This window comes from Acanthamoeba castellanii (genome assembly GCF_000313135.1).
Source record: "Acanthamoeba castellanii str. Neff unplaced genomic scaffold scf7180000084559, whole genome shotgun sequence".
NCBI lineage: Eukaryota > Discosea > Longamoebia > Acanthamoebidae > Acanthamoeba > Acanthamoeba castellanii.
The window spans coordinates 68,183-95,255 of NW_004457291.1; the positions used below are offsets into that span (position 1 = coordinate 68,183).

General features: G+C 62.5%; 4 protein-coding genes and 2 pseudogenes across 4 annotated transcripts in view; 3 read left to right on the top strand and 3 right to left on the bottom strand.

Annotated features, from left to right (window-relative positions):
• ACA1_033660 (5'-nucleotidase, C-terminal domain containing protein) overlaps positions 1 to 1,544 on the top strand; it is a gene marked incomplete at both ends in the record, with an annotated part of 1,588 nt that extends 44 nt beyond the window's left edge. The window contains 5 exons of the mRNA XM_004334183.1: positions 142 to 367; positions 576 to 680; positions 779 to 928; positions 1,029 to 1,193; positions 1,308 to 1,544. Of these exons, the coding sequence (XP_004334231.1) occupies positions 142 to 367; positions 576 to 680; positions 779 to 928; positions 1,029 to 1,193; positions 1,308 to 1,544 (883 nt within the window). The remainder of the gene's footprint in view (positions 1 to 141; positions 368 to 575; positions 681 to 778; positions 929 to 1,028; positions 1,194 to 1,307) is intronic.
• Positions 1,545 to 1,862: 318 nt separating this feature from the next.
• Positions 1,863 to 3,786, top strand: ACA1_033670 (Rasrelated GTP-binding protein, putative; the record flags this gene model as incomplete). The annotated part of the gene is made up of 8 exons (XM_004334184.1): positions 1,863 to 1,894; positions 2,151 to 2,237; positions 2,352 to 2,446; positions 2,581 to 2,841; positions 2,926 to 3,110; positions 3,233 to 3,474; positions 3,588 to 3,637; positions 3,710 to 3,786. 8 exons carry the CDS (start codon positions 1,863 to 1,865, stop codon positions 3,784 to 3,786), a joined length of 1,029 nt encoding a protein of 342 aa, XP_004334232.1.
• A 1,693-nt stretch (positions 3,787 to 5,479) lies between these two features.
• ACA1_033680 (uncharacterized protein) lies at positions 5,480 to 6,185 on the bottom strand (the record flags this gene model as incomplete). Its single annotated transcript, XM_004334185.1, has 3 exons — positions 5,480 to 5,573; positions 5,844 to 5,918; positions 6,007 to 6,185. 3 exons carry the CDS (start codon positions 6,183 to 6,185, stop codon positions 5,480 to 5,482), a joined length of 348 nt encoding a protein of 115 aa, XP_004334233.1.
• A 563-nt stretch (positions 6,186 to 6,748) lies between these two features.
• On the bottom strand, positions 6,749 to 8,080 carry ACA1_033690 (annotated as a pseudogene).
• Positions 8,081 to 8,448: 368 nt separating this feature from the next.
• On the top strand, positions 8,449 to 9,747 carry ACA1_033700 (NAD dependent epimerase/dehydratase, putative; the record flags this gene model as incomplete). Its single annotated transcript, XM_004334186.1, has 5 exons — positions 8,449 to 8,492; positions 8,614 to 8,693; positions 8,843 to 8,949; positions 9,039 to 9,597; positions 9,725 to 9,747. 5 exons carry the CDS (start codon positions 8,449 to 8,451, stop codon positions 9,745 to 9,747), a joined length of 813 nt encoding a protein of 270 aa, XP_004334234.1.
• Positions 9,748 to 10,270: 523 nt separating this feature from the next.
• ACA1_033710 overlaps positions 10,271 to 27,073 on the bottom strand; it is a 34,878-nt pseudogene continuing 18,075 nt past the window's right edge.

Consider the following 27,073-nt stretch of genomic DNA (forward strand, 5'->3'; position numbering starts at 1 on the left):
GTGGACACACACACACACACACACACACACACACACACACACACACACACACACACACACACACACACACACACACACACACACACACACACACACAATGATGCTGATAATAATGGCGCTCACTACGATCGTGTTGCACAGGAACGAGACGGTGCGCACTAGGGAGTCGAACTTGGGCAGCTTCGTGGCGGACATCATCCGTTCGGAGACCGGGGCCGACGTGGTGCTCTACAACGGCGGCACCCTGCGCTCGGATTCGACCTACGGCCCGGGCGAGTTGACCCTCAAGCACCTGGTGAGCATCTTGCCCTTCCCGACCCCATCGTCGTCATCGAAGTCACCGGCGAACAACTCAAGGCCGCGCTCGGTACACGCTAACCACACACACACACACACACACACACACACACACACACACACACACACACACACACACACACACACACACACACACACACACACGCTCCACACACACACACACACACACACACACACACACACACACACACACACACACACACACACACAACTTGGCGCTTACATGTCTTATTTTTACCGGCTTCTCGCTCGCAGAGAATTCGGTGAGTAAGGTGCCGGTGCAGGAGGGCCGCTTTGCCCAGATCAGCGGCATGCGATACGTCTATACTCGCAGCCAGCCCGCCGGCCAGCGCGTGCTCCACGTACGCCACCCACGCCCCCGTGTGAGACCAAGCCATCGTTAGCAGCGACTGACCAGTAAAGTCGATTCCCATCTCATCATCATCATCGTCATCATCAGGTGGAGGTCAAGGGAAAGCTGCTGCAGGCGGACAAGAAGTACACGCTGGCGACTAAGGCCTACATTGCGGACGGGCACGACGGCTTCGAGTCCCTGCCCGGCGGCAAGGTCATCGTCGACGAGGAGAACGCCCGCCTCCTCTCCGCCATGGTTGGCCCTCACCCCCGCACCCCCGGCACCACTTGTTAATAATGATGCTGACGTGGCCGTGACTGACCACCACCACTGCGTCTTTCTGGGCCGAGGGCAGGTGCGGTGCTATTTGACGAAGCTGAACGCGCTGCAGGGCATCCGCAAGGTGCGCGTGGACGAGATCGTGAAGAACGCCTTCAAGAAGGTGCGCTTCGTGCCCAAGAACCGCAACCAGCCTTCGCCCCTCGCCGTCATCGCTCCCCAGGTCGACGGACGCATCCAGGTACCTACGTACCACATCCCTACGCCGCACACGCACCACCGCTCACGCACCCGCTCGACCGCACACGCACATGCACACGCACGCACACGTCGCACGCACACGCACACATACCAGGAATATGAGGGCCCGCTGCCGTACACGCCCCCGGCGCTGGCGACGGCGGCGAGGCCGGCCGGCGCAGTGGAGGCGGCGCTCGAGGAGGAGTTCAGGGAGGCCACCCGCGAGGCCCTCCTGCAGGAGATCGCCCGCCTGCGGCGCGAGAACCGCGAGCTCCACGACCACCTGCTCCAGTTCATGGACGGCGCACACAGCGACGACGACCACCCCGCGCACCACCACAGCGAGAACTAAACAAACAATGGAAGGGGAAACTGGCAATGCCCTACGCGTGCGTGCATGTGTGCGGTGTGCGTGTGCGGTGCGCAGCAGAAAAAAAAGATTTCCTTTCTTTTTTCTCAAGTTTTACGCTTTTCGTTCGCCTGTTCTTGGTGCTCGCCGATACGAATTAGACTTCATCGATTGTTGAGTGATTGAACACGCGATTATACACAATGGCCGTACGTACAGCTTAGTCTTGATGGATTTGCGGGATTGTGCAGGAGATCGCCTGGCGTTTAAACGATTTCTTTCGCATTTCTGGCATTTCTCGATTAGGCTAATTACGATGACATGTACGGGAGCTCGTTCACCAACGATCTTGGGTACGTTCACATGCCCTCTTTCAATCAACTGCCACCCCCGCATTCTGAATGTTGGCCTCGCATCCGTGCATTTTTACGCTGTCGATCCTCAATTCAATTCAGAATGGCTTATCATTTCCACTATCGAAATGATTTTCTTCACATCTCTTCCCCCCCCCGCTCCCAGCATTCGTTGTTCCAGCATGTGCCTGGCACGTCATCGTCCAGCCCTCCTCACCCATGCATTCCCCAATTATCGTTTTTTCCATCCGTGCAGCTACGGCTCCGAGGTCGCGCAGAGCGTCGCCGCGCACAGCGAAAACAAGGCCGGACAGCCTCGCATTCTCCTGATGGGTCTCCGTCGGTACGTGCGCCCGCGCAGCCTTCGTCCCGGGAACGCCGTCTGCAGCCAACTCAACTTGTGTCATGCGTGTGTCGTGCGTGTGTCGTGCGTGTGTCGTGCGTGTTGTGTGCGCAGGAGCGGTAAGTCGAGTATCCAGAAGGTGGTGTTCCACAAGATGTCTCCCAACGAGACCCTCTTCCTCGAGACCACCAACAAGATCGTCAAAAACGGTTCGTTCTTTCCTCTTTCTTTCGTGTGAGTCGTGCGGCGTGTGTCGTGTGTCGTGTGTCGTGTGTCGTGTGTCGTGTGTCGTGTGTCGTGTGTCGTGTGTCGTGTGTGCTTACATGTGTTCGTGTGTGCGCAGACATTTCGAACAGCTCGTTCGTGCAGTTCCAGATCTGGGACTTCCCGGGCCAGCTGGACTTCTTCGACCCGGCCTTCGACTCGGAGGCCATCTTCGGCGGCTGCGGTGCCCTCATCTTCGTCATCGACGCCCAGGACGAGTACGACGAGGCCCTCCGCAAGCTCCACATGACCGTCACCAAGGCCATCAAGGTCAACCCGCGCATCTCGTTCGAGGTCTTCATTCACAAGGTCGACGGTCTCTCCGACGATCACAAGATCGGTAAGTGCGCACTCACGCACACGCACCACCGCACACGCACCACCGCACACGCGCGTGATGATGACTTACGACACGACACGACAGAGGCACAGAGGGACATTCAGCAGCAGGCGCTGGACGACCTGGCGGACGCGAAGCTGGACGTGCACCTGAGCTTCTACCTGACCAGCATCTACGACCACTCCATCTTCGAGGCCTTCTCCAAGGTCATCCAGAAGCTCATCCCCCAGCTCCCCATCCTCGAAAACCTCCTCGACATCCTCAACACCGTACGTACCCTCCCTCCATCGCGCGTGTGCGATCAGCGTGTGCGGTGTGTGCGGTCGCGTGTGTGCGGTCGCGCCTGTTCGGTGTGAACTCACACACACTCACTCTCTCTCACTTGACACAGAACTGCCGATTGGAGAAGTCGTTCCTGATCGACGTGGTGAGCAAGATCTACGTGGCGACGGACAGCTCGCCGGTGGACATGCAGACGTACGAGCTGTGCTCGGACATGATCGACGTCGTGATCGACGTCTCGTGCATCTACGGCATGAAGGAGGACTCGGACGGCCTGGCCTACGACGACAAGTCCCAGTCCCTCATCAAGCTCAGCAACGGCATGGTCCTCTACCTCCGCGAAGTCAACAAGTGCGTGCCACTCCCCTTCCCCCACAAAGTTCACTCTTCACACCACGAGTCTGACACCACACACACACACACACACACACACACACAACACACACACTCGACACGATGATCAGGTATCTTGCCCTTGTGTGCCTCCTGCGGAAGGAGAACTTCGATAAGCATGGTATGTCATTGCACGACAAGACTTGAGAGAGATTATGATGGTGAGCTTAGCGTTTATTGGTGTGCGCTGCAGGTCTGCTCAACTACAACTTCCAGTGCCTCAAGCAGTCAATAACAGAGGTCTTCCAGGCCAGCAACACTGCCAAGTAATCACACCAACTTCAGCCACCAACCTCTGCCTCCTCAATAAATGCAATTACAATTGTCTTCATCATCTTCATCTTCAGAAAAAAAGCTCATTGGTTGAGTGTAGTCCTTTTAAGGCTGAACATGGTGCAATGGTCATTATTCTTTACAACCTACACACAACAACATGAGTGACAACCTTACCCAGTCCACAAGTGGCATTCTGTCCATGGTAATGACCTGCCATGATGCAGCCAAGCAAGTGGATGGTCAAGCAACTGGAGTGGAAGAAGTGGAAGGAGAGACCTCAAGAAGAAGAACTGTGGTGATCTTCCAAATATGTGCATGGTATGTTGATAGTGCAGTTGGTTTAATGAAAGTAATGTGATAATGATTTAATGGATTCATGTGTCTTCAAATTACTTTGCAAGTGTGGCAGAGGTGGAGAAGAACAAGACAAAACTGGGTGAATTGGTATGCACCATCCCATTGTGTATGTGTATGTGATGAACTCTTATTAGCATTATTAGATACAATTTCATTGTGTATGTGTACATCCATCATGGAGATGTCACAAGACTTGATGCACCAGAGGTAAGTGTTGGATTTTGAATGAAATGTAGTCCTTAATAAATCTCACCAATCCTGTACTTCCTTCAGGTTGATGTGACAGCCCAAACAAGACCTGCCAGCAAGTACCCTGTCAACTGCTGTGGCCACTGATGAGGAGCTGTTGAAGCTCCTGAAGGTGGTATGCTTTTCATGCTGTTTGTGAAGCTGATTTTGCTACACAACTTGTGTGACAGAAGTTTGCTAATTCATCTCCTCCTAGCCCACAGAAGAGGAGCTCTCCATGCCTCCTGAGGAGGCCCTGCTCAAGCATTATCCTGTCCTCTGTGCAGATCATGTGAAGATGAACACTGTGACAATTTACATTGACTGAATGATGAAGAGTGGCACTCACCATCATTCAGTCACAGAGTCACAAGACCACTCACCAGTTGGTGACCACAGAGTTCTCTCTACATTGATGAACAAGATGGGCATTCTGACAGTGGAGTGTCTGCTTGTTCAAGAGCTGCCTCCCTCTCAGTGCATCCTCAAAGATGCCATGCCTGAATACTGCATCATCAACAGCAATCATTGTTTTCAGACTGCAAGGCGCCTTTTCTCAGGGAAGTCTTTCAAGTGGTGTTGTGACATTGTTGATGTACATTTTGCTTTTTCTAAGGTACTTTTTTGATGTCCCTGCAGACAGGTCATTGCAGCGTCTCAGATTCACCTCCTCATGGATTCATGTAATCAGCAATGACAACAAAACGCCAGCAGGATCATATTCCAGCTCCCACTCAGGACCATGCATTATGCTGTACAGGCACTCATCATTCTTGCAATCAATGAGCACCAACTGCATGTGGTGGGGCGCAAACATGAAGGCACTAAAGTGTGAATGCCTGGCCACCAGCATCTCCACAGGGTTTGGGTGGGGGTTGCATGTGGATGACATGACTGTGAAGCAGTCATCAGCAGGCAGTCCATCAATGAAGGCCTGGACGCTGCCTTCCTTGCTGCTGTAGCTGTTGAGCTCTTCCTGCCATTTGTAGATGTTGGGTGGTGCTTGGCAGAGGTGTGTCACTGTACCTCTGGCATCCTTCTGTGGGGTGTTGAACAGTGTGTTGATGAGGGAAGTGTAAATGCGTAGAGTGTAGGTGATGTCTCACTTTCCATTGGCGCCTGTGACCTGCTTGGCCTTGGTCTCAGCAGTGATGAGGGGGCGCTTCTTCTTGGATTGCAATTCCGTGCTGGCATTGCTGTTGGACTTCCAGCATCACGAGAGTGTGATTGAACAGATGATTGGTCTGGACCTCATGGAGGTGGACGCAATGTTGTACTCCACAGCGTTGGCGAGGGCGCACGATTTAGGGTACCCCATCTACGACACCGCCATCACGGCACTCAAACACCGCAGAAGCATGTGGTTCTACGAGTCAGGTGGGAAGATAAAGAGTTGGCTTTATAGCCAGCGTTGCCGTCAAGTGCATTCGTTGTTGTGGCTAACGGCGCGCGTTGTACGGAAGCACGCTCTGGCATCGTACGAGGCGCTGCCCGTGCCGGTGGAGTTGATCGCCATAATAAAGTCTGTGTAACCGAGTATCCTAGACATAGCGCACAAGCCTCTGCGGTCCACCGTAGGCGGATTCCACCCCCCGTGGTGGGACGCGCTTTACCTTGCCGTGTGCGCACCAGAAGCCCATGACGTTTTTCCACGGCAGACCCGCGCCGGCATCGATGTTGGTCGTAGTTTGTCGCACGATGACCGCGATGCCGGGGATCATGGCCGCCAGGGAAAGATGATGGAGTAGGTCGCGGCGGTCTGGGGATGTCACGCGATCGTCCGTCATGTCAAAGTTGCCCGACGTCATTGCACTCGCGTATTGCACGACCTTGTGCACCCGATCTCCTCGAGCGTCGCCATCAACGCATCCGCGTGGGGCAAAATCGCGAGGCGGTGGCGTTTGCGTGGTGTGCTCATGGAGAAACTCGATTAATGTAATAAAGTCCGAATAGACAGGAAACAATCCCTCCCTGGGTTGCGCATGTGGATTCCGGCACATATGCGATGGAAATTGCGCCCATAACAAGATCGAAGCAATCAATCATAACGACAACCGCCGCGCGTCCCTGATGCTATGAAACAGCAATTCTTCGACCATTTCGTGTCCGCCCGTCGTGGTGCCGATTTCCCGCCCGAGTGGGACCCGGCAACATGCAAGGAGTACGACCTGTGGTATCGCAAGATGAAGGCGTCAGCGAAGCACGTTCGGCGCGGGAAGATGCCCTTTGTGCGGCCTTTCATCCGTTTGCCCATCGAGAGAAAATCTGCGTCGAGGAGGACGACGCCATACCCCAAGTGTATTCACTGGTCACTAACGTCCAGAAGATACAAGTGACTAGGAAGACATATCTCCGTTGTCTGTTGTCATCATCACGGCAAGAGGACAATCTTGCCGGCATGCGCACCATGAAGGATCTCGTCGTGTGCTTTTGGTGCATCCACCAGGGCGAACTCCTTGGCGACGATGGGTCTCAGAGAACCGTTGGTCAAACCCGCTCCGATAAAGGCGCGCTGCTCAGCTACTTCATCTGGCGTCGAACGGTGCAAAGCAAAGCCGATAACGGTAGCGTCCTTCATCATAAGAAGCCTGTTGTCCAAGGAGGGTTCCAATTAGTCAATCAATAGTAGAGATGCCATGGGGATGGGGTACATACCCTGGTGCCAACTTATCGACCTCTCCACGGCTGCCCACCACCACCACTGTACCTCCTACTTGGATGACATCGAGATCCTTCACCAAATTGACATCGGCCAGCACCTCGATGACGATGTCGACGCCAGCACCGTCCTTGGTGACCAGCTTAACGCGTCCAATGTAGTCGCTGTCTCTGTGGTTGAACACCTGATGGGCGCCTTGTTGGGTCACCAGGTCCCTGCCTTCCTTCGTGCTAGCCGTGCCGATGACCTGAAGGCCGAGGGCCACAGCGATTTGCACTGCTGCAATGCCCACACCGCCACTTGCTCCATGCACGAGAACCGTCTGCCCTGGTCTGGCCTTGGCCTTTTGTACCAGCGCTCTGGAAACAAGCATTGTGTCGTGAGCATCGATGCGAGGTATGGATGGGAGTATACGGCCTTACCTGTAGGCGGTCGAGTAGGCAGCGAAGACGCCTGCGCCTTGGCTGAAGGTCACGTTATCGGGCAAAGGATGGACTTGGTTCTGAGAGAGAGTTTGTTTTCACGAGTGGTAAGCATCTAAACTTGTGCAGGATAGGCCTGGCCAGAAGAGTACCTCTTGTGCAAGAGCATGCGAGGCATAAGTGCCTGTTAGTGCGCCGGCCAGATAGACCCTATCACCTTTCTAGTATGAATAACATCACAATATTGATGTAAGCGGCGATCAACAGTTGTCTCACCAATCCAATTCACGTCAATGGAGAGTTAGGCACCTTGAAGCGTGTGGAGGAGGGAGCGTCTACGACCACTCCGGCACCATCAAAACCGGGTGTGTGGGGTAGATTGACGGGAAAGTCCTTGGAACCGGCACGAATGTCAGCGTCCAAAGGGTTCACGCCGACGGCTTTGATTTCAACAAGCACCTGCGTATGAACAAAGTAGTCACTTAGCAGAATGAACATCTCACACTCTCAACACAAGAGAGGGAGAACATACTTGGCCGGGGGCGGGAGTGGGGACGGCCAAATCGTGCTTGAGTTCCAGCACCGACGGGTCGCCAAACTTGGAGATCACTATAGCGTGCATGTTGTTCTTGTCTTTGTTAGCTTACGGCCAGGGTTTGTTGTGGTTGTGTGTGTCTTTTTTCTTCTTCTTTTAAATTGCGCAGGCCGGCGGTGAGAGGCTATCGGCGATTGGCACCGGGCCGCAACAATGGGCTGTGATTTCTTTCCGTTGAGGCGAACTCAATTGCGCCCGTCGCAACCTAACCCTGCCGTTGCCCTTCTGTTGCGCAGATAACATTTCATAGAAGCGCCCCTATTGGTTATTCGGCCCGTCGTGATCGCCGATACTTTAATACATGTCGGCGCACGGCAGGAATAAAAAGAACAAACAGGCACACAGAAGCATAACAACGCCCGCAAGAAGAAGAAGAAGTAGCAACAATTTACAGCATGTCGTTCCCAAGAATTCTGGTAACTGGCATAACGGGCTACATGTACAGGCTACTCTCCTTCTCTCCTCCTTTGTTCCTTCTTCTTCTTCCTGCATAGATGTCTAATCATGCTTTCTTGATTCTTCCATAGTGGAGGCTCAATCTTGACGACACTCCAAAACAGCACTGACGTGGACATCAAGAACACCCAATTGTTCGGTCTTGTGCGCAGCGAGGCACAGGCAAACGCCCTTAAGAGCAAAGGTACACAGGCTGTGCTCTTTCCTGGACTGCACGACAGAGACTCTCTCCGGAAGATCGCTAGCGAGTATGACGGTATACTCCACCTACCATGTCCAACCCCATCATGACGTTTGTCGAGTGACCCCCCCCCCGTTCATGGATACACACAGTTATCATCGATTCAGCGGCTTCTTTGGATCCGGAGGCCGCAAGAGCGCTGGTTCTTGGCTTAGCTGATCGCAAGAACGGCACCGGCAAACAGACCTACTTCATTCACGTACGTCCATGCCTCCATCATCATCAACCTCATCACCATCGTCGTCATCGTCATCATCATGGTGTTGGCTTACCACGGGGCAATTGCAGACTTCCGGCACGTCCAACCTGAGCGATCGTCCCATCTCTGGTCAGTACCTCGAACCAGTGCCAAGATTCTTTTCGGACAAGGATGACATCTACAGCTACGAGAAGGAGAGAGAAGCGAAGGAGGAGTACGACCAACGAACGACAGACATGGCCATCATTGATACGGCGAACGAGGTCGGCGTAAAGACATACATCATCGTCGCACCCACCATCTTCGGCACCGGCACTGGTCACTTCAACAAGTTTTCGATTCAAATCCCCGTCATCACCCGCCAGGCGATCAAGTCCGGCCAGGCGGAGGTCATCGGCGAGGGAAAGGGCGAGTGGGACCACGTCCATATCGCGGACTTGGTCCTCCTCTACGAGTTGATCTTGGCGAAGGTCTTGAAAGGTGAGGACCTGCCTTGCCTCCAGCGAGGAATCTACTTTGCCGAGACAGGCCGGCACACTTGGTTCGAACTCTCCCAAGGCGTTGCAGCTGCAGGACTCCACCTGGGCGCTTTGAAGACCGACAAGGTGAAGAGCGTCACTCTGGAGGAAGCTGCACGCTGGTTCGGAGGTAGTGCTTCCTTTGCTGAACTTGCATTCGCTTCCAAGTACGTAACATGTTATCCTTTTCGATCTCAGCGTGCTGTTGGCCTCATCACTCATTAACTAACTTTCGCTCTGTCTGACTCTCGGATCAGTTCTCGGACGAGGGGTGATCTAAGCAGAGAGATTGGTTGGAAGCCCTCCAAGACCGAGGAAGATTGGCGATCGACCTTCCGTGCCGATTTCAGTGCGCTCCTCAAAGAACAGCAAGCGTAAGCATGTCTCTCTATGTGCTGTGCCGCGTTTCTCGTGCGCGAAGACCCATAATAATGACCCTTTCCCTTCGCCTTGGGTGTGCACACACGCAAACACCAATACGCCTGAGAAGATAACATGCTCGTCTTGAACGGAGCAGACGGCGGTCGCGATGCCGAGTCCATGGCGGCCATCGCGAGGCCAGAGTTGGAACGGCATGCGCGCCATCATTTAGCGTCGCGCTCATAGTGCGAACCGATAGTGGCATGCCGAATGGTCCTTTTTATTGGTCTTCATCAACGTCCAGCTTGCGCCGTTTGTTGCTGTTGCTGACGAAGAAAGGACCTCCCTGGGATAAATCAAAAGATAGAGAGTACATCAATGGGTGGGGGGGGGGTTGTAGAGAACAGAAGAGGAGGAAGAAGGAATGGCCCTCCTCAGGCAGATCAGAAGTCGGCGGGACCCATGTAGCCGACGTTGGTGGTGGCGTGCGTGACCTCGTGGAAGGGATTACTCTGCACGGCCACGCTCACGGGCACCTCGGAGAGCTCCACATCTTCGGTCGGGATCACGCGGCGCTGCTTGAAGCGGAGCAGGATGAACGCGCCGGCGCCCACGCAGCAGCACGCGCCCACGGCCATGAGCGCCACGGCGCCCATGGTGCCGCCGACGATGGCGCCGATGAGCTTGCCCTCGTCGTCGCTGGTGGTCGGGCGCTCGACGGGAATAGAGCAGTTGGAGCCCGTCCAGCCCGACTCGCACACGCACGCGCCGTTGAGGCACTTGCCGTGCAGCGAGCAGAACTCGCGGCAGAACTGGTAGTCGGTCTCGTTGTTCATGTTGCCGCTCACCTCGCAGTACTCGAGCCAGGCCTGGCCGTTGAGAATGGCCGAGTCGCGCTGGCCGTTGGTCGTGTTCCAGTCGTGCAGGCACGATTCGTACCAGAACGTGGGCGGCAGGTGCGACTGGCTGCACTTGGAGATCGTGTCCGGGTCCAGGGTGGTCAGCTCGCACTGGTCCTCGCCGCCGCCGCCACCGCCGCCGCCGGGCGTGCCGCCGGGGGTGACGCTGCCGGGCAGGGTGGGCGGGATGACCGAGCAGCCGCAGCCGCAGTGGCACGAGTGGTCGATGTCCCAGCACTGGCTGTAGGCGTCGGCCAGGTCGGCCGTGGGCAGGTAGTAGGTCTGGCCGTTCGGGCACTGGAGGCCGAACCCGGGCGCCTCGCCGCCGTTGGAGCCGCACAGGCCCTCGAGCTGGTCGAAGTAGGCGCTGGGCGTGCCCACCGTGACCGTGAGCCAGCGGATCGTGGCCGACACCAGGAGCGAGGTCTTGATGCGCAGGCCGCTCGCCAGCACGAGCTCGACCGAGCGCGACGTGGTCGTCACGCGCACGCCCGAGGCGGAGGTGTAGGTCATCGACCCGTTGACGAGGCTGCCGGCGGGCAGGGCCTGGCCGTTGAGGGTGACGGTTATGGTCTGGAGCGAGTCGAGGTACACCACGAAGGTCTCGTTGGCGTCCACCGCCTTCACGCCCACCGCCGCCAGGCACGACGCGTTCGCAAAGCACTCGGCGAACCGGCCCTGCACGATCACATTCTCGATGGTCGTCGTCGCACGCTTGCTGACGCTGCTGCTGTTGGTGGCGATGATGGGCGCGGCGGCGCGGGTGCGGGTGATGACGTAGTCGCCGGGGCGGCGGAAGCTGAAGGCCGACTTCTGGTCGAAGGTAACTACGTGCGGGTCGCCGAAGATCTGGCAGAAGTTGTTCTCCGGCGCGCTGCAGTCGAAGCCGTGCCACGTCGGGTCGCACACGCACTGGCCCGTGGCGCTGTTGCAGGTGCCGTGGCCCGAGCACTCGTTGGGGCACGCGGTGCTGATCTGGCACGAGGCGCCGGACCAGCCGGCCTCGCACACGCACACGCCGTCGCTGCCGCAGGCGCCGTTGCCGCCGCAGTCGGAGCACTGCTGGTCGGGGGTCTGCTGCTCGCAGGCGGCGCCGGTGAAGCCGAGGCCGCACACGCACACGCCGGTGCTGGTGCACGCGCCGTTGCCCGAGCAGCCGCCGGCGCAGGTCGGGGGCGCGATCGAGCAGTCGGCGCCGGACCAGCCGGCCTCGCACACGCACACGCCCGCGCTGCAGGTGCCGTGGCCCGAGCAGGCGTTGGGGCACGCCACGATCGGCTGCGCGCAGTCGGCGCCCGTGAAGCCCGCGGCGCACTGGCACGTCGCCGGCTGGGTCGCGCTGCAGGTGCCGCGCAGGGAGCACATCGCGGGGCACGAGGCCGGGCCGGTCGGGCTCCAGGTGATCGAGGTGCTGGTCGTGTTGTCGATGGCCGTGAACGAGCCCTGGAAGGTCTGTGAGCCGATGCCGGCGTAGGAGCCGGTCGAGCCGGTCATGGTGACGACGGTGTAGACGAGGCTGCTGTTGGCCAGCGGCGCGTAGCCGTTGACCAGCACCACCTGGATCCAGCCGCCCTTCGTGACGCTGCCCGTGCAGGCGATGACGTTGTAGTCCACCACCGGCACGCCGCCGCCGATCTCGAACTGGAGCACGGCCGTGGTAGGGTGCTGGTGGAGGTCGCCGTCGATCACGAGCTTGCCGCCCGCGGTGCCGCCGGTCGGGGCGATCACGCCCGAGTTGACGATGCTGCCCACCACCACGCCCGAGCCGGAGATCGTAGAGCCGTAGTTGTTGACGATGGGCACGTAGGTGACCACGCTACCGCCGCCCAGGTGCAGGCCGCCGCGGGTCTGCTCGCAGCCCTGCTGCAGCGCGACCGTGGCGCCCTGACCGATCTGCACCAGGCCGGAGTTGATGATGCGCACCTCGATCGTGACGGTCTGAACGATGGTGATGGTGATGCGGCCGACGTTGGTGATGGGGGACGTGGCGGGCGAGCCGCGGCGGCCGCAGGTGATGGCCTGCGCCGCCTGGGAGACGGTCCACAGGCCCGTGAGGTCGTTGGTGATGGTGGCGTTGGCCTGGAGGTCGATCACGCCGCCGACCCACTCGAGCGTGCCCTGGTTGAGCAGGTGGCCGCACTTGACCACGAGCCCGGCACCGCCGATCGTGGCGCGCGCGCCGGGGGCGATGACGAACGTGCTGCTGCAGCCGTCGAAGGTCGAGCCGTTCACGGCCAGGGAGCCGTTGCACTCAACGCGGCCGCCGCCGCCCGAGATGACGGTCGAGCCGTTGCCGATGGTGACGCTGCCGGGCAGGGTCACGTTGTGGGCGGTGGTGTTGAGGCACGCGGCGTCGAGGCGCACCACGGCGCCGAAGGCGATGGGCGACGCGCTCACGGTGAACTGCACGCAGCCGCTGGTGACGATGATGATGTCGACGTTCCACGAGCCCGACACAATCGTGGTCGAGTTGACGATGGTCGTGGAGCCGCCGCAGTTGTACTCGGAGCCGGGGCCGTGGCAGATGTCGGCGGCGAAGGTCACGCTGGCCGACTGGACCACCACCATTGCGCCCACGTTCAGCGAGGCGCGGCTGAAGGTCGCCAGCGCGCCCGAGGCCACCGTGAGCGAGCCGTAGTTGGACCACGTGGCCACGAACGCCACGCGGCAGTTCATCGTCACCGTCGCGTAGTTGATGAAGGTGGCCTGGGTGCTGGTCGCGGTGAGGCAGCCGCTGCTGGCCACGCTAGAGTCCACGAGGGTGAGCCAGCCGCTGGTCACGCTGGCGCTGCAGCTCACGGCCACGCCGATGATGAAGGTGCCGTTGTTCTGGCACGTCGAGCCGCCGATGAGAACGATGGTGCCCTCGTGCCACTCGACGGTGCCGGTGTTGATCAGGGTCGGTCCGTTGCACTGCTTGTCGCCGGGGCCGCTGATGATGGTCGAGCCGCCGAGCCACACCGAGCCGCCGCCGATGATCTGCGAGCCCTGCCAGCCGCACGAGCCGCCGATGACGATCTTGCCGCCGCAGTTGACCTGGCCGCCGATGAGCACGGTGGTCGACGAGACGACGGTGGTGAAGGTGCCCTCGATGATCAGCACGCCGCTCACGATCTGGATGTCGACCACGATCACGAGCTCGGCGCACGCGGCCACGACGTAGGTGCCGCCGTTGAACTGGAGCGCGGCGAAGCGGTAGGCAGTGCAGGCGGGCCACTGGACCGTACAGTTGTCGCGGGTCTGGATCGGCGCGCAGGTGTCGGTGGTGTTGGTGCCGGCGCCAAAGGTCACGTTGGCGCTGTCGCGGATCACGATGCTGCCGCCGGTGCCGATGTTGAACTGCGTGTCGATGGTGACGAGCACCACCTCGTTGCGTACGATGAGCGAGCCGGAGCCGATGACCGACACGCCCGTGGTGAAGGTGAAGCTGCCAGTGCTGAGCACGAGCGTGGCCCCGATGTTGATCTGGATGACCACCACCACGCTGCCGCTGCCGCAGCCGCACACGTGGCCGCCGCCGTTGAGGACCAGCGAGCCCGCGGAGACGGTGATGGAGCCCGTGCTGTTGACGAAGGCCTCGAAGGTGATGGTGCCGGTCGAGATGATGAGCACACCGACGTTGACGAACACGCCGGTCTGCAGGGTGAGCGACGAGGAGCCCGCGGCCGGTGCGCACTGCCAGGTGCCGCTGTTGACGATGGAGCCGGTGCCGGGGTAGATCGTGCCGCCGATCCACTGGACCGAGCCGTAGTTGATGAGCTGGGTGACGGTGAGGCTCACGGTGCCGTTGATGATCGTCGTGCCGCGGAGTTGGAACTCGACGACGACGATGACGCCGCTGGTCCAGGTGAAGCTGCCGGTGCTCACGAGCACGCCCGAGCCGCTGATGACCGTGCCGGAGCCGACCAGGACGAGACTGCCGGCGCAGGTGGTCTTGCCGTTGACCACGAGCACGCCGCCGACGATGGTGATGCGCACGGTGATGACCACCTCCGCGCAGGCGCTTACCACGAGCTGGCCGCCGAAGAGCTCCACCGTGGAGACCGAGTAGGCGAAGCAGTCGACGAAGGACACCACCGACGCGTTGTAGAGCTGGAGCGGCGAGGCCGGGTTGGTGATGTTGGTGTGGGTCTGGCACGTCACGTTGGCGCTGTCGCGCACGATGATGGCACCGCCGGTGCTGAGGTTGATCTGCGTGTAGGTGAAGACCACGACGACGGTGTTCTGGACAACGAGCGAGCCGGCACCGGTGATGACGACGCCCGACGAGAAGGTGAAGCTGCCGGTGTTGAGGACCAGGCGCGCGCCGGTCACGATCTGCACGCTGGCCGCCGCGCCGCCGCTTCCGCAGCCGCAGACGTGGCCGCCGCCGTTGAGGACCAGCGAGCCCGCGGAGACGGTGATGGTGCCCGTGCTGTTGACGAACGCGAAGAAGACCACGTTGGCGCCGCTGACGGTGAGGGTGCCGCTGTTGATGAACACGCCGGTCTGCATGGTCACGCTCGCACCGCTGGCGAGCCAGGTGCCGGTGTTCTCGACCACGGAGCTGCCGTTGATGAAGAAGATGCCGGACACCCACTGGAGCGAGCCCGAGTTGATGAGGTGGCAGTCGAGGAGCGTGGTCGAGGTGGTGCCGTTGAGGTAGGCGGTGCCGGTGAAGTGCACCTGGGCCACCGCCAGCACGCCGCTGCTCCAGGTGACGCTGCCGCTGGTCACGAGCAGGCCGGAGCCGTTGACCAGCGTGCCGGCGCCGATGAGCTGCGTGGCGCCCGAGCAGGTGACTTGGCCGTTGATGGTCAGGAGGCCGCCCACGATGGTCAGGCGCGTGACCACGGTCAGCTCGGCGCAATTGTTGACCACCACCACGCCACCGTAGAGCTCGAGCGTGGCCAGCGAGTAGGCGTAGCAGTCGGCGAAGGTCACCACGCCGCCGTAGACCTGGAGGGCCAGCGAGCCGAAGGTGGTGGCGTTGTGGAAGCTCACGTTGGCGCTGTCGCGTACGACGAACTTGCCGCCGCTACCGCTGAGGTCGAACAGGGTCTCATTGCTGGTGACTGTGGCGCCGGTGTCGATCACGAGCGAACCCGAGCCGGTGACGGTGACGCCCGCGCTGAAGGCCAGCGTGGCGGTCGAGGTGATCTTGACGGTGGCGCCCGCGGCGATGTCCACGGTCGACGCACCGCCGCAGCCGCACAGGTGTCCGCCGGTGGTGAGGCTGAGGGTAGCGCCGGTGGCCACGGTGATGGCGCCCGCGCTGCCGTCCAGGAGCGACGACGCGGTGACGTTGCCCACTACGGTCAGGTGGCCGGCGCCGGTGTTGGACAGGGTGCCGTTGACCAGGGCGAGGGTCGACGAGCTGTTGCCGGCCGTGAACGAGCCCGTGTTGGTGATCACGGACCCGTTGGCGAGGGTGAGCTTGCCGCTGGACCAGGCGAGCGTGCCCTGGTTGACCAGGGTCCACCACGTTAGGAGCTTGTCGGCGGCGCCGCTGATGGTGCCGGTGCCGCGGGTGATGATCTGGCCGTGGCTGCCGCTGCCGCCGAAGGAGCCGCTGGTCCACTGGAACGTCGAGTTGGCCACGTAGTCGCCGGAGCCGACCAACGAGCCGCCCTGGAGCACGAAGCTCGTGTTGGCCTCGACGACGAACATGTTGGTGAGCGTGCCGCCGGACACGACGAGGCTGTTGACCTGGACGTGGGCCGTGGGCGAGACCAGCACCGAGACGCTGTTGCTCATCTGGATCGAGTTGAAGCGGTAGACGAAGCCGGCCGGCGCCTCCTTGACGATGACCGAGCCGCCGAGGAGCACGAGGTTGCGCAGGGGCGCGTTGACGCACGTGGAGTTGGGCCAGATGATGAGCGTGCCGGAGGTGAGCGTGAAGTCGGTGTCGGTGTCGTTCTGCGCGCAGTTGTACTCGACGACGGCGCCGTTGTTGCCAAAGTAGCCGTCGCCGTCGACCACCAGGTCGGGGCCGATGGAGACGGTGCCGTTGATGAAGTCCACCGCCGCGTCGGGGCAGATGTACATGTGGCCGTGGAGCGAGGCCGACTGCAGGAGGTGCAGCTGGGCGTGGCACACGTAGATGTAGCCCGTGGGCGCGTTGGTGAGGTAGACGGACGCGTTGAGCTGGCCCGAGGTGAGGTACAGCGAGCCCTCGTTGTCGTAGCGGCACACCGACGAGTCGTTGGTGCGCAGGCTCAGGGTCGATCCCGACGTGCCGTTGATCAGCGCCGAGGCACCCAGCGCGTTCTCGAAGACGCCGCCGTTGCGGCACCAGACGTCGCCCTGCCACCAGGTGGCGTTGCCCTCGTTGACGATGCGGCGCGCGTCGATGTTCTTGGAGCCGCCGCGCATGGTCAGAGTCTTGAGCGCGGTGGTGGAGCCCGAGCCGCTCATGAGGCCGCCCGTCCAGAGCAGATCGCCCTGCACGGACAGCGAGCCGCTGCCGGTGATGACGTCGCCGCTGAAGGCGTAGTCGCCATCGACCACCATGTCGCCGTCCAGAACCAGCTCGCCCGAGGTCTGCGTGACGCTGCCGTTGACGTACACGGTCTCGCCCGCTGCACGCTTCCTGGTGTTGCCGGCCGACGAAGGGAAGACGTTGATGCGGCCGCCGGTGAGGGCGATGCTCTTGACGTTGTACACGAAGCCGTTGCCGGCCGAGAAGTTGAAGACGCCGCTGCCGATCTGCAGCTGCGTGTTGGGCAGGGTGAAGTTGGGCACGGCCACGATCGAGCCGCCGCTCACGAGCACGGTGCCGTTGGTGGTCAGCAAGGCGGCGATGGTCGTCACGCCGCCCACCACCTTGAAGGTGCCCGCGTTCTGCACGTCCGAGGTCGACTCGACGCTGAACTCGCCGCTGGTGAGAACCTGCGCGCCCGCGGCGATGTTGATCGCGCTGGCGAAGGTGCCGTTCTTGGTGAAGAGCATGGAGCCGCTGGTCTGGTACCAGCCCTGGCCGCCCACCCACACGCTCGCGCCGATGGTGACGGTGCTTGCCGCCGCGTTGCTGCCGACCACCTTGCCGTGGCTCACCAGGTTGCACCGGCCGCTCGAGAGCGTGAGCGCCAGGCTGGACGCGGTCGAGTTGATGGTGAGGGTCGACTGGTTGGTCACGGTGATCGAGCCATTCGAGTCGCACAGCACGTCGCCCGCGCTCCAGTAGCCCGCGTTGTTGATCTCGAGCGCCCGTCCGCTCAGCACCTTGTTGGCCCCGCTCATCAGCAGAGTGCCGTTGGAGATGGTGGAGCCGGAGCCGCGCATGGTGCCGCCGGAGAAGTAGAGGCTCTGGAGGACGGTGAGGGAGCCCAGGCCGTCGACGACGCCGGTGCCGGTGAGGTTGTAGCACTGCGCCTGCATGGTGCCGTTGACGGTGAAGGTGCCGCCGGTCTGCTGGACGCAGGCGGGCACCTGGAGGTCGGGTCCGGCGGTGTTGGAGCCGCCGCCGATGACATTGATGTTGCCGCCCTGCTGCACGATGGCCGGCACGGTGTACTGCCAGGTGACGTTGATGACGACGACGAAGTTGACGGTGCCGCCCTGCACGATGAGCACGCCCACCGTGAAGACGAAGCTGGGGCCGCAGTTGACCGTGCCGCCGATGACCTGCACGATGCTGATGGTCACCTGGGCGTTGATGTTGACCACGCCGGTGGTGACGGTGAGCCTGCCGCCGCCCTGGACGAGGCACGTGCCGGGCAGCGCGTAGACGCCGCCGGCGAGGTCCACCCGCGAGCCGGTCGCCACGGTGATGACGCCGTAGAACACGCCGCCGTTGGGAGCTGTGGTCACGAACCACACGTTGCCGACGTTGATCTGCAGCACGGCGTTGAAGGTGACGTTGATCTGGATGGTGACGTCGATGCTGACGCTGGGCGACACGAAGAAGTCGCCCGCGCTCTGCAGCTGGCAGATGGCGGCAGCGGCGTTGGCGTTGGTCAGGGTGACGCTCGCGGAGGCGTTCACGGTGAAGGGCGTGCCGGCGGCGGTCGAGATCACGGCGCCGCCGCTGCAGGCGATGTTGCCGCCGGCCCAGAAGCCGGTGTAGTTGCTCACGAGGCCGCGGTTGATGAGGGTCTTGACCGAGCCGTCGAGGAGGAGCACGCCGTTGGCGATCGTGGAGCCGATGTCGGTCATCGAACCGCCGGTCCAGGTCAGCGTGCCCTGCACGACCACCACGCCGGCGCCGGTGAGCAAGCCCGCGGTCTGTGTGTAGTAGCCGATGACCACGAGCTGGCCGACGACGGTGCAGGTGCCGCCGCTGATCTGGACGTAGGCGGTGACCCGCACGGTGATGCCGGTTTGCACCACCACCTGGCCGCTGGCCTGGAGCACGATGGCGTAGACGACGTAGACGGAGGTCGACGCGCCCGGGACGAAGGTGACCACGCCCGTGTTGTTGACCCGAAGCACCGCGGCGGCGATGTCATAGCTCGAGTTGTAGTACACTTGTCCGCCGGTGACCAGGATGACACCTGTGAGGGTGTAGCTGGCCGACGTGGTGACGGTGCCGCTCACCACCAGCCACGTGCCGGCGCCCTGGACGACAGCGGTCGAGGTGGCGGTGTAGGTGCCGGAGAGGCTCACCACGGCGATGGCCGCGATCTCGGTGACGCTGGTGAAGGTGCCGGTGCGGATGAAGGCCACAGTGCCGATGTTGACCTGGAAGAAGCCGGAGAACTGGACCACGGCGTCGATGGTCACCGTGATGCTGACCGAGGTGACCACCTTGAAGTCGCCGTAGCTGTTGAGGCTGCACGCGAGGCCGGCGCCCTGGTTGATGGCGACGTTGGTGGTGGCGTTGACTGTGAACACGCTGGTGGCCAAGCTGGTGATGGCGGCGCCGTTGCTGCAGGCCACCGACCCGGAGGTCCAGTAGCCGAGGTAGTAGTTGACGATCGTGCGCTGGGTGAGGGTCTTGACCGTGCCGCCCAGGACCAGAACGCCGTAGATCACGGTGGAGCCCGTGCCCGACTGGGTGCCGTTCTGCCAGGTGAAGGTGCCGTTGGTGCTGACCACGCCGGAGCCGGTGAGGGTGCCGGTGCTGAGCCAGAAGTCGAGCACGACGGTGAGCGTGCCGGGCACGGTGCAGGTGCCGCTGGTGATGACTACGGACGCCGACACGTAGACGACGCCCGAGACCGTGACGCTGCCGGTGCCGGAGAGGTTGATGCCCAGGACGACGTAGGTGTAGCCGGGCGCGTTGGCGAAGGTGACCACGCCGACGGTGGTGACGACGAGCGTCGTGGCGGGCAGGGTGAATCCGTTCTGGCAGGCCAGGGTGCCGCCCACGACGATCATGGTGCCGGTGAAGGTCCACGAGCCCTGCGTGGTCACGGTGCCGCCGGAGACGCGTACCAGGCCGGTGCCGGTGATCGAGGAGCCCAGCACGAAGGTGTAAGGGCCGTTGAGGTCCACCAGCGCGTTGCCGCCGCCGAGGTAGATGACGCTGTTGAAGGTGCCGCCGCCCGTGGCGAAGTACACGCTCGTGGTGGTGCCGACGTTGACCACCGCGTTGAAGACGACGGTCACGGTGAAGGTGATCTTGGCCGTGGCGCCGAAGTTGACGACGCCGTTGTTGGTGAAGGTGCACTGCTGGCCCTGCGACGAGTAGAGCATGCCGCGGTCGGCGGTGCCGTTGACCAGGAGCGTGGTGTTGGCGCCCACGCTGAGCTGGCCGCCGTTCGAGCAGGTGATGTCGCCCGCCTCCCAGATGGCGAGGCCGTTGGACGAGGCGCCCGTGACGGTGATGCCCACGTTGCTGATGGTCTTGGTGCCGCTGGTGACCACCTGGATGGAGCCCGCCACGATCTGGCCCGTGCCGGAGATCTGGCCCTGGGCGAAGATGAGCACCACGGTGACCTGGAGGCTCGCGGCGCCCTGCACGACCAGGGAACCGCCCTGCAGGTTGTACGACACGGTCACGATGAGGGTGACCTGGATGTTGACCACGCCGGCGTACTGCACGATCGACGGGATCGACCGCTCGACGACGCCCTGGTAGGGCAGGAAGAACACGTTGCCGCCGTTGACCGTGAGAACGAAGTTGGCCGCCGGGAACGAGGCCGACGCGTAGAAGTTGACCGCCGCCGGGTTGAACACGATCACCTGGCCGCCCACCATGGCGATGGAGCAGTAGATGTAGACCGTCGTGTAGATGCGGATGATGCCGGCGCCGTTGATGACCACCGTGGTGCCGAAGGTGTAGGTGCCGGTGGTGAAGTCGATGATGGCGCCGGCGCGCACCTCGATGGTGCCCGCGCCGGTGAAGTCGCCCGAGCCCACGAACACGATGACGCCCACCACCACGGTCAGGTTGCCGCTGTGGGTGACGCGCGCGGGAATGGTGAGCGTCGTGCCGCCGGTCTTGATCAGCGTGCCCTCGATGTTGATCACCGACTGCGGGCCGCTGGTGACGAACTGGCCGTTGCCGGCGACGATCCACGAGCCACCGACGATGACGTTGATGGTGACCGAGTTGGCCAGGGAGATGTTGCCGTTGAGCCACTGCACGGCGCCGCCGAAGGAGACAGTGCGGGTGTCGATGTAGATCACCGTCGTGCAGTCGATCACGCCCTGGCCGTTGATGTAGGTCACTCCGCTGCCGGACATGATGCCGCCGTACCAGTAGAAGTTGATCGTGATGTAGATGTTGCGGTCGCCGGTGAGCGTGCCGGCGTAGAAGTAGAACACGTGCACGTTGTTGTTGCTCGAGCCCACCGTGAAGGTGCCGCCCTGCAGGCGGATGGTGATGATGACCGTGACCGAGCCGTCCATGAGCCACACCGAGCCCGAGGGGCCGTTGATGACGATCTCGTTGATGTGGTATCCCGTCGAGCCACCGGGCGTGGTGCCGAAGGTGACCTGCGTGTTGACGATGAGGACCGTGCTGCCGATGAGCTGCGCCGGGTCGATGAAGTTGATCAGGCCGCTGTCGCACACCACCTGGCCGCCGGTGCTCAGGTTGAACGTGCCGCCGATGGTGGCCGACCCGTTGGCGAAGCGCACCACGCCGGAGCCCGTGAAGATGACGGTCGACGAGAACGAGTAGAAGGCGTCGAGGAAGTGGATCCACGTGCCGACGCTGATCACGAAGCTGCCCGTCATGGTGCCCGAGCCGTGGAGGATGATGACGCCCACGTTGATGATCACGGTGCCGTTGTTGTTGAAGACGGGCCAGATGTGCAGGTCGCCAGGCGAGTTCTTGATGAAGTCGCCCGAGCACACCACGGCGCCGCCGCCCACGCCGGTGGTGATGTTGTACGAGCCGTTTACGACGAACACGGCGCCCACCTGGATGTTGAACGAGCCGCCGTTGGACAGCTGGATGTTGCCGCCCTGCCAGTCGACGGCACCGTAGACGATGACGACGCGCACGTCGATGATCTTGGTCGAGGGGCCGGAGATGACGACGGGACCCTGGAAGACGGTGCTGCCGAAGCCCGAGAAGATGGTGTCGACCCACACGACGACGCCGATGACGGTGATCTGGCCGAGGCCGTTGACGTTGCCGCCGCTGAAGGTCGCGTTGCCGTTGACCACCACCTTGCCGTCGCCGATGGTGAAGTTGCCCTGGATGATGGTGATGGAGACGTTGACCGTGACCGAGCCGTCGACCTGGATCGAGCCGCCGTACTGGGTGATGACGTCGAGCGCGTAGGAGCCCGAGGCGAAGTTGACCTGACCGCCGGTGAGGTTGAGGTTGGAGACCGAGACGCCGCCGCTGAACGAGAGCGAGCCGCCGGTGTTGATGAAGGCGCCCGAGCTGCCCTGGTACTGGCCGCGGAAGTCGATGGCGCCGCCCTGGTTGATGTACGAGCCGGAGCCCGTCAGGGTGGCCGACACGTCGATGTAGTAGCTGCCCTCCACGAAGTAGAAGTTGCTCGACGGCCCGGTGTTGATCTGGCCGGTGATGGTGCCGCCGCCGTGGAGGTGGGTGACGCCGTAGCCGCAGTCGAACAGGCCCTGGTTGTACAGGTAGGCGTACATGTTGAACTGGGCCGGCACGCCGATGAGCAGCGTGCCCTGGATGATGAAGATCGAGTCCGGTCCCGAGCCGTAGAAGTTGGCCACGGGCTGCTGGATGGCGAAGCTGCCGCCCACGCCCACGGTGAAGGTGGCGCCGTTCTGCAGCTGGATGGCGCCGCCGGTCCAGCTGGCCGTGCCCGTCGGGCCGATGACCAGGTTGGACCCGTTGACGGTCTTGGTGGCGTTGCAGGCCAGGTCCATCTGGCCGTTGACGGTCATCGACAGGCCGGTGATGGCGCCTCCGCACCAGGTCGCGTTACTGCCCGGCTGCGTGGTCACGTTGCCGCTGCCGACGAGGTTGCCGCCAGCCAGGTGCAGGCGGCCGGCGATGAGGAGCTCGCCGTCGACAATGAGCTGGCCGCCGTAGAGCCAAAGGTCGCCCTCGACGATGACGCTGCCCTGGATCCAGAGGGTGCCGCTGCGGATGTCCACGTTGGCCAGGCGGTAGAGGTAGTAGGTGAGCGGCTGCGTGACGATCACCTGCGCGCCGTTGACCACCATCGGCGTCGAGGTCAGGTCGACCTGCGCCTGCGGGACCAGGTTCACCGTGCCGGAGCTGAAGATCACCGAGCCGTTCTTGGCCATCGACACCCGGGCGCCGAACTGCGCCGCCGTGCCGGCGAATGTGACGTTACCCTTGCCGTTGAGCACGGTGCCAATGTCGAGCGTGTACGAGCCGCCGACGAAGTTGAGGTTGCCGTCGGTGGCGAACATGCCGTTGCTGCTGCCGCCGCCATAGAGGTCGAACTTGGCGGTGGAGGTCACGTTGACGAAGCCGCCCTTGTTATTGAAGTCCACGCCGGAGGCCACGGTGGCGCTGCCGCTTGCCGAGCCGTCGCAGGCGGCCAGCGACTGGCCCAGGTTGGCTGAGTCCTCGAAGCCGTAGTAGGCCACCAGGCCGGTGGTCGGGCCGGTGGCCGACGCGTTGGCGAGGGTGGACACCTCACCCGCTGCGAGGGCGCGGTTGAAGAGCCGCACCTCGTCCACGGAGCCCGAGAGGCACGAGTCGCCGCTGGTGACGGAGCAGCCGATGCGCAGAGGCGCGCCCGGCACGACCAGCGAGCCGGGGCCGACGTTGGTGGCGACCTTGGGCTGGCCGTCGACGTAGATCGTGCGCTGGCCGGTCGCGCCGTCGTAGGACATGGCGTAGTGGACCCACGTGTTGGCCGTGCCCGCTGCGGTGGTAGTCACGCACGGGCTCGAGTAGTTGCTGCACTGGCTGGTGCCCGTGTAGAACTGCACCAAGCCGCCGCTGGTGGTGCGCGCCTCGAAAGCCGAGCCGAGGCCCGAGCCGAGACCGATGATCTGGGCGTTGGCCGGGCTCGCGGCCACGTTGGCCCAGAAGGAGACGGTCATCGCCTGACCCAGGTTGTAGTTCACGAACCCGTCGGCGCTCACCGCCGTCGAGGCGCCGTTGCTGATCACCAGGGCCTTGCCCTTGGCGCCCGCAGTGGTGCTGACGGCCGCGCCGATGGCGTTGCCCGAGAAGAGGATGGCCTTGCACATGCCGGGTGCGATCTGGTAGTCCGAGGGCAGCACCACGACGGTGCCCATCACGTTCATCTGGCCGTTGGTGTAGTTGGTGCGCAGGGTGACGCCCGAGGTGACGTTGAGCACGCCGCCCTGGAGCACGTTGAACGAGGCGCCGTTGTCGAGGTAGAGCGCGCCCGCGGTCCACTTGCCGGTGCCCGAGTGCTGCATGGTGCGCGCCGAGAGGTACTTGTTGGCGCTGCTCACCATCTCCAGGTTCTGGGTCATGAGCGTGACGCCCGAGTCGGTCATGACGCCGCTCTGGAAGTAGAGGTCCTTCGTGATCTGGAGCGTGCCGGCGCCGCCCACGGTGATGGTGCCGGTGTAGGCCAGGTAGGCGCAGGCCATGGTGCCCTCGATGGTCACGTTGCCGGCCACGAGCGCGCACACGGTGGCGACCTCGAGGCGCGCGCCGAAGGGCACCGACACGCTTCCGCCCAGGAGACGCAGCGAGGGCAGGCCCACGGTGACGCCCGCGGTGGCCGACGCGCTCAGGGTGCCCGAGGTCATGGCGAGCGTGACGTAGGGGTTGACCCACGAGAGCGACGGCATCACGACCACGGTGCCGCCGGCGACGGCGATGTAGCCCTGGTTGAACACGTTGATGGTGCCGGCGAGCTGGGTGGTGCCGCCGGTGAAGAGCAGCGAGCCCTGCACGTTGAAGGTGGTGGCCTGGAGGTCGAACACGCCCGCGGCGAGCGCGACGGTGGTGCCCGGCAGCACGTTGAAGGTGCCCGCGCCGCCACCGCCGCCCTGCAGGCTGAGCGAGGCACCGGCCGACAGGGTGAGCGTGCCGTCGTTGGTGAAGCCGCCGGTGAAGGTGGCCGTGCCGCCGATGAACTGCAGCGAGCCGGCGTTCGTGAAGGCCGCCTGCGAGGAGACCGAGGTGCCGGTGACGTTGAACGAGCCCGCGGCGCCGTTCTTGATCGACGAGGTGCCGGAGGTGAGGATGATGGGTCCGTCGAGCCAGGTGGCCTTGCCCTCGTTGATGAGGATCACCGTGCCGTCCATGTAGTGCCGGGCCGGCGAGAGGATGATCATCTTGCCCTGGATGATGAGGTTGCCGGCGCCCCTGACGTAGCCGCCGTACCAGTAGAAGGTGCCGGTCACGATGATGTCGCCGTCGAGGGTGAGCGAGGTGCCGTCGACAAGGGTGATGTCCAGGAAGGCCGAGTTGGAGCAGAAGAAGTTGAGGGCGCCCGACACGAAGTCGAGGGTGCCCATGTTGAGCATCTTGCTGCCCTTGATCACGTTCACGGTACCGCCGGTGATGGACGTGTTGCCGCTGATCTCGTAGGTGCCGGACATGATCGCGGTCACGTTGCTGCTGTAGCGCATGATGCCGCTGCCCTCTACGTTCGAGTCCACCTCGAAGCGCTGCGTGCCGGCGTTGAACTCGGCGATGGCGGTGACGTCAGCCGTGCGGACGAGGCCCGTGTGGGTGCCGCCCGCGGTGAAGAGCGCGCGGCTGCCGGCGGCCACCTCGAGCGTGCCGTTGTTGGCGTAGCCGCCTGCAAAGGTCGACGTGGTGCCGCTCTGCTTGAGCCAGCTGGCGTAGTTCTGCACGAAGAGGCTGGCGACGCTATTGGCCGTCGCGACGAAGGCGCCGTTGTTGATCAGCCGGGCGTTGTCGGAGCCCACCACGTCGCCGTTGATCCAGTTGACGGTGCCCTGGTTGCGGATGGCGCGCGTGGTGATGGTCTTCTGCGCGCTCGACGTGATGTTGAGTACGCCGGTGACGATGGTCGAGCCGGATTGCGTAGTGGAGCCGGCCACCCACACCATGTCGGCCACGCTGACGTTGGACCTGCCGGCCAGCACACCGTTGGTGTGCCTCAGCACGGGCCACACCTGGTTCGAGCAGCACGTGTCCACCACGCCCGCGACGATGCTGACCCGCTCGAGCGCGAAGTCGTTGGACTGGAACTGGATCGTGCCGGTCTGCGAGACGGCGAGGCCCTGAGCGCCAAAGTCCTTGAAGTCGCCGTCGAGCACGTTGAGCACGCCGCTGGTGGCACCGAGCGTGGCGGCGGGCGCGACGGTGACGTTGCCCACGAGGTCGAGCTGACCGCCGGCGACAACGGTCGAGCCGGTGGCGGCGACGGAGAGCGTCGAACCCTTGGCGACTGTGAACTTGCCGCCGGTGAACGAGGCCACGCCCGAGACGGTGATCGCGGCGGTGTTGACGCCGCCGTTGGCGAAGGTGGCGTTACCCAGCACGTTGACGCTGCCGGCGTTGCTGAGCGGACCGAAGGTGAACGCGCTGCCGGTGGGGATCTGCACGGTGCCCGAGTTGACCAGCGAGCCCGGGTTGAGGGTGATGGCGCCCGCGACGCTCTTGGTGATGAGGCCCAGGTTGCGGAACACGGAGAGCGCGCCGGTGACGGCGTCGCGCAGGAGCTGCTGGCCGGCGCAGGCGATCGAGAAGGTGGCGCTCTCCTGGTTGATGAAGGTGGCGCGGTTGGCGAAGGTCAGGTTGCCGTTGGTCCACGAGGTGGTGGTGCCGGGCGTGTTGATGATCGTGGCGCCGGCGATGGTGCTGCTGCCGTTGAACTGCAGCGCCTGCGTGTTGACCACGGTGAGCGGGGTGCCGATGGTGCCGCCGGAGACGAGGCCAAGGCCGCTGACAGTGAGCGTGGACAGGCCCGTGAGGGTGCCCGAGGCCAGCTTGACGGACGGCAGGGTGACGTTGGCCACCAGGTAGACCGAACCGCCGCCGATGCTGAGGTCGCCAAAGGTCGGGGTGGCCAGGAGCACGCGGAGGTTGCCGCCCAAGCTGCGGGTCTGCGC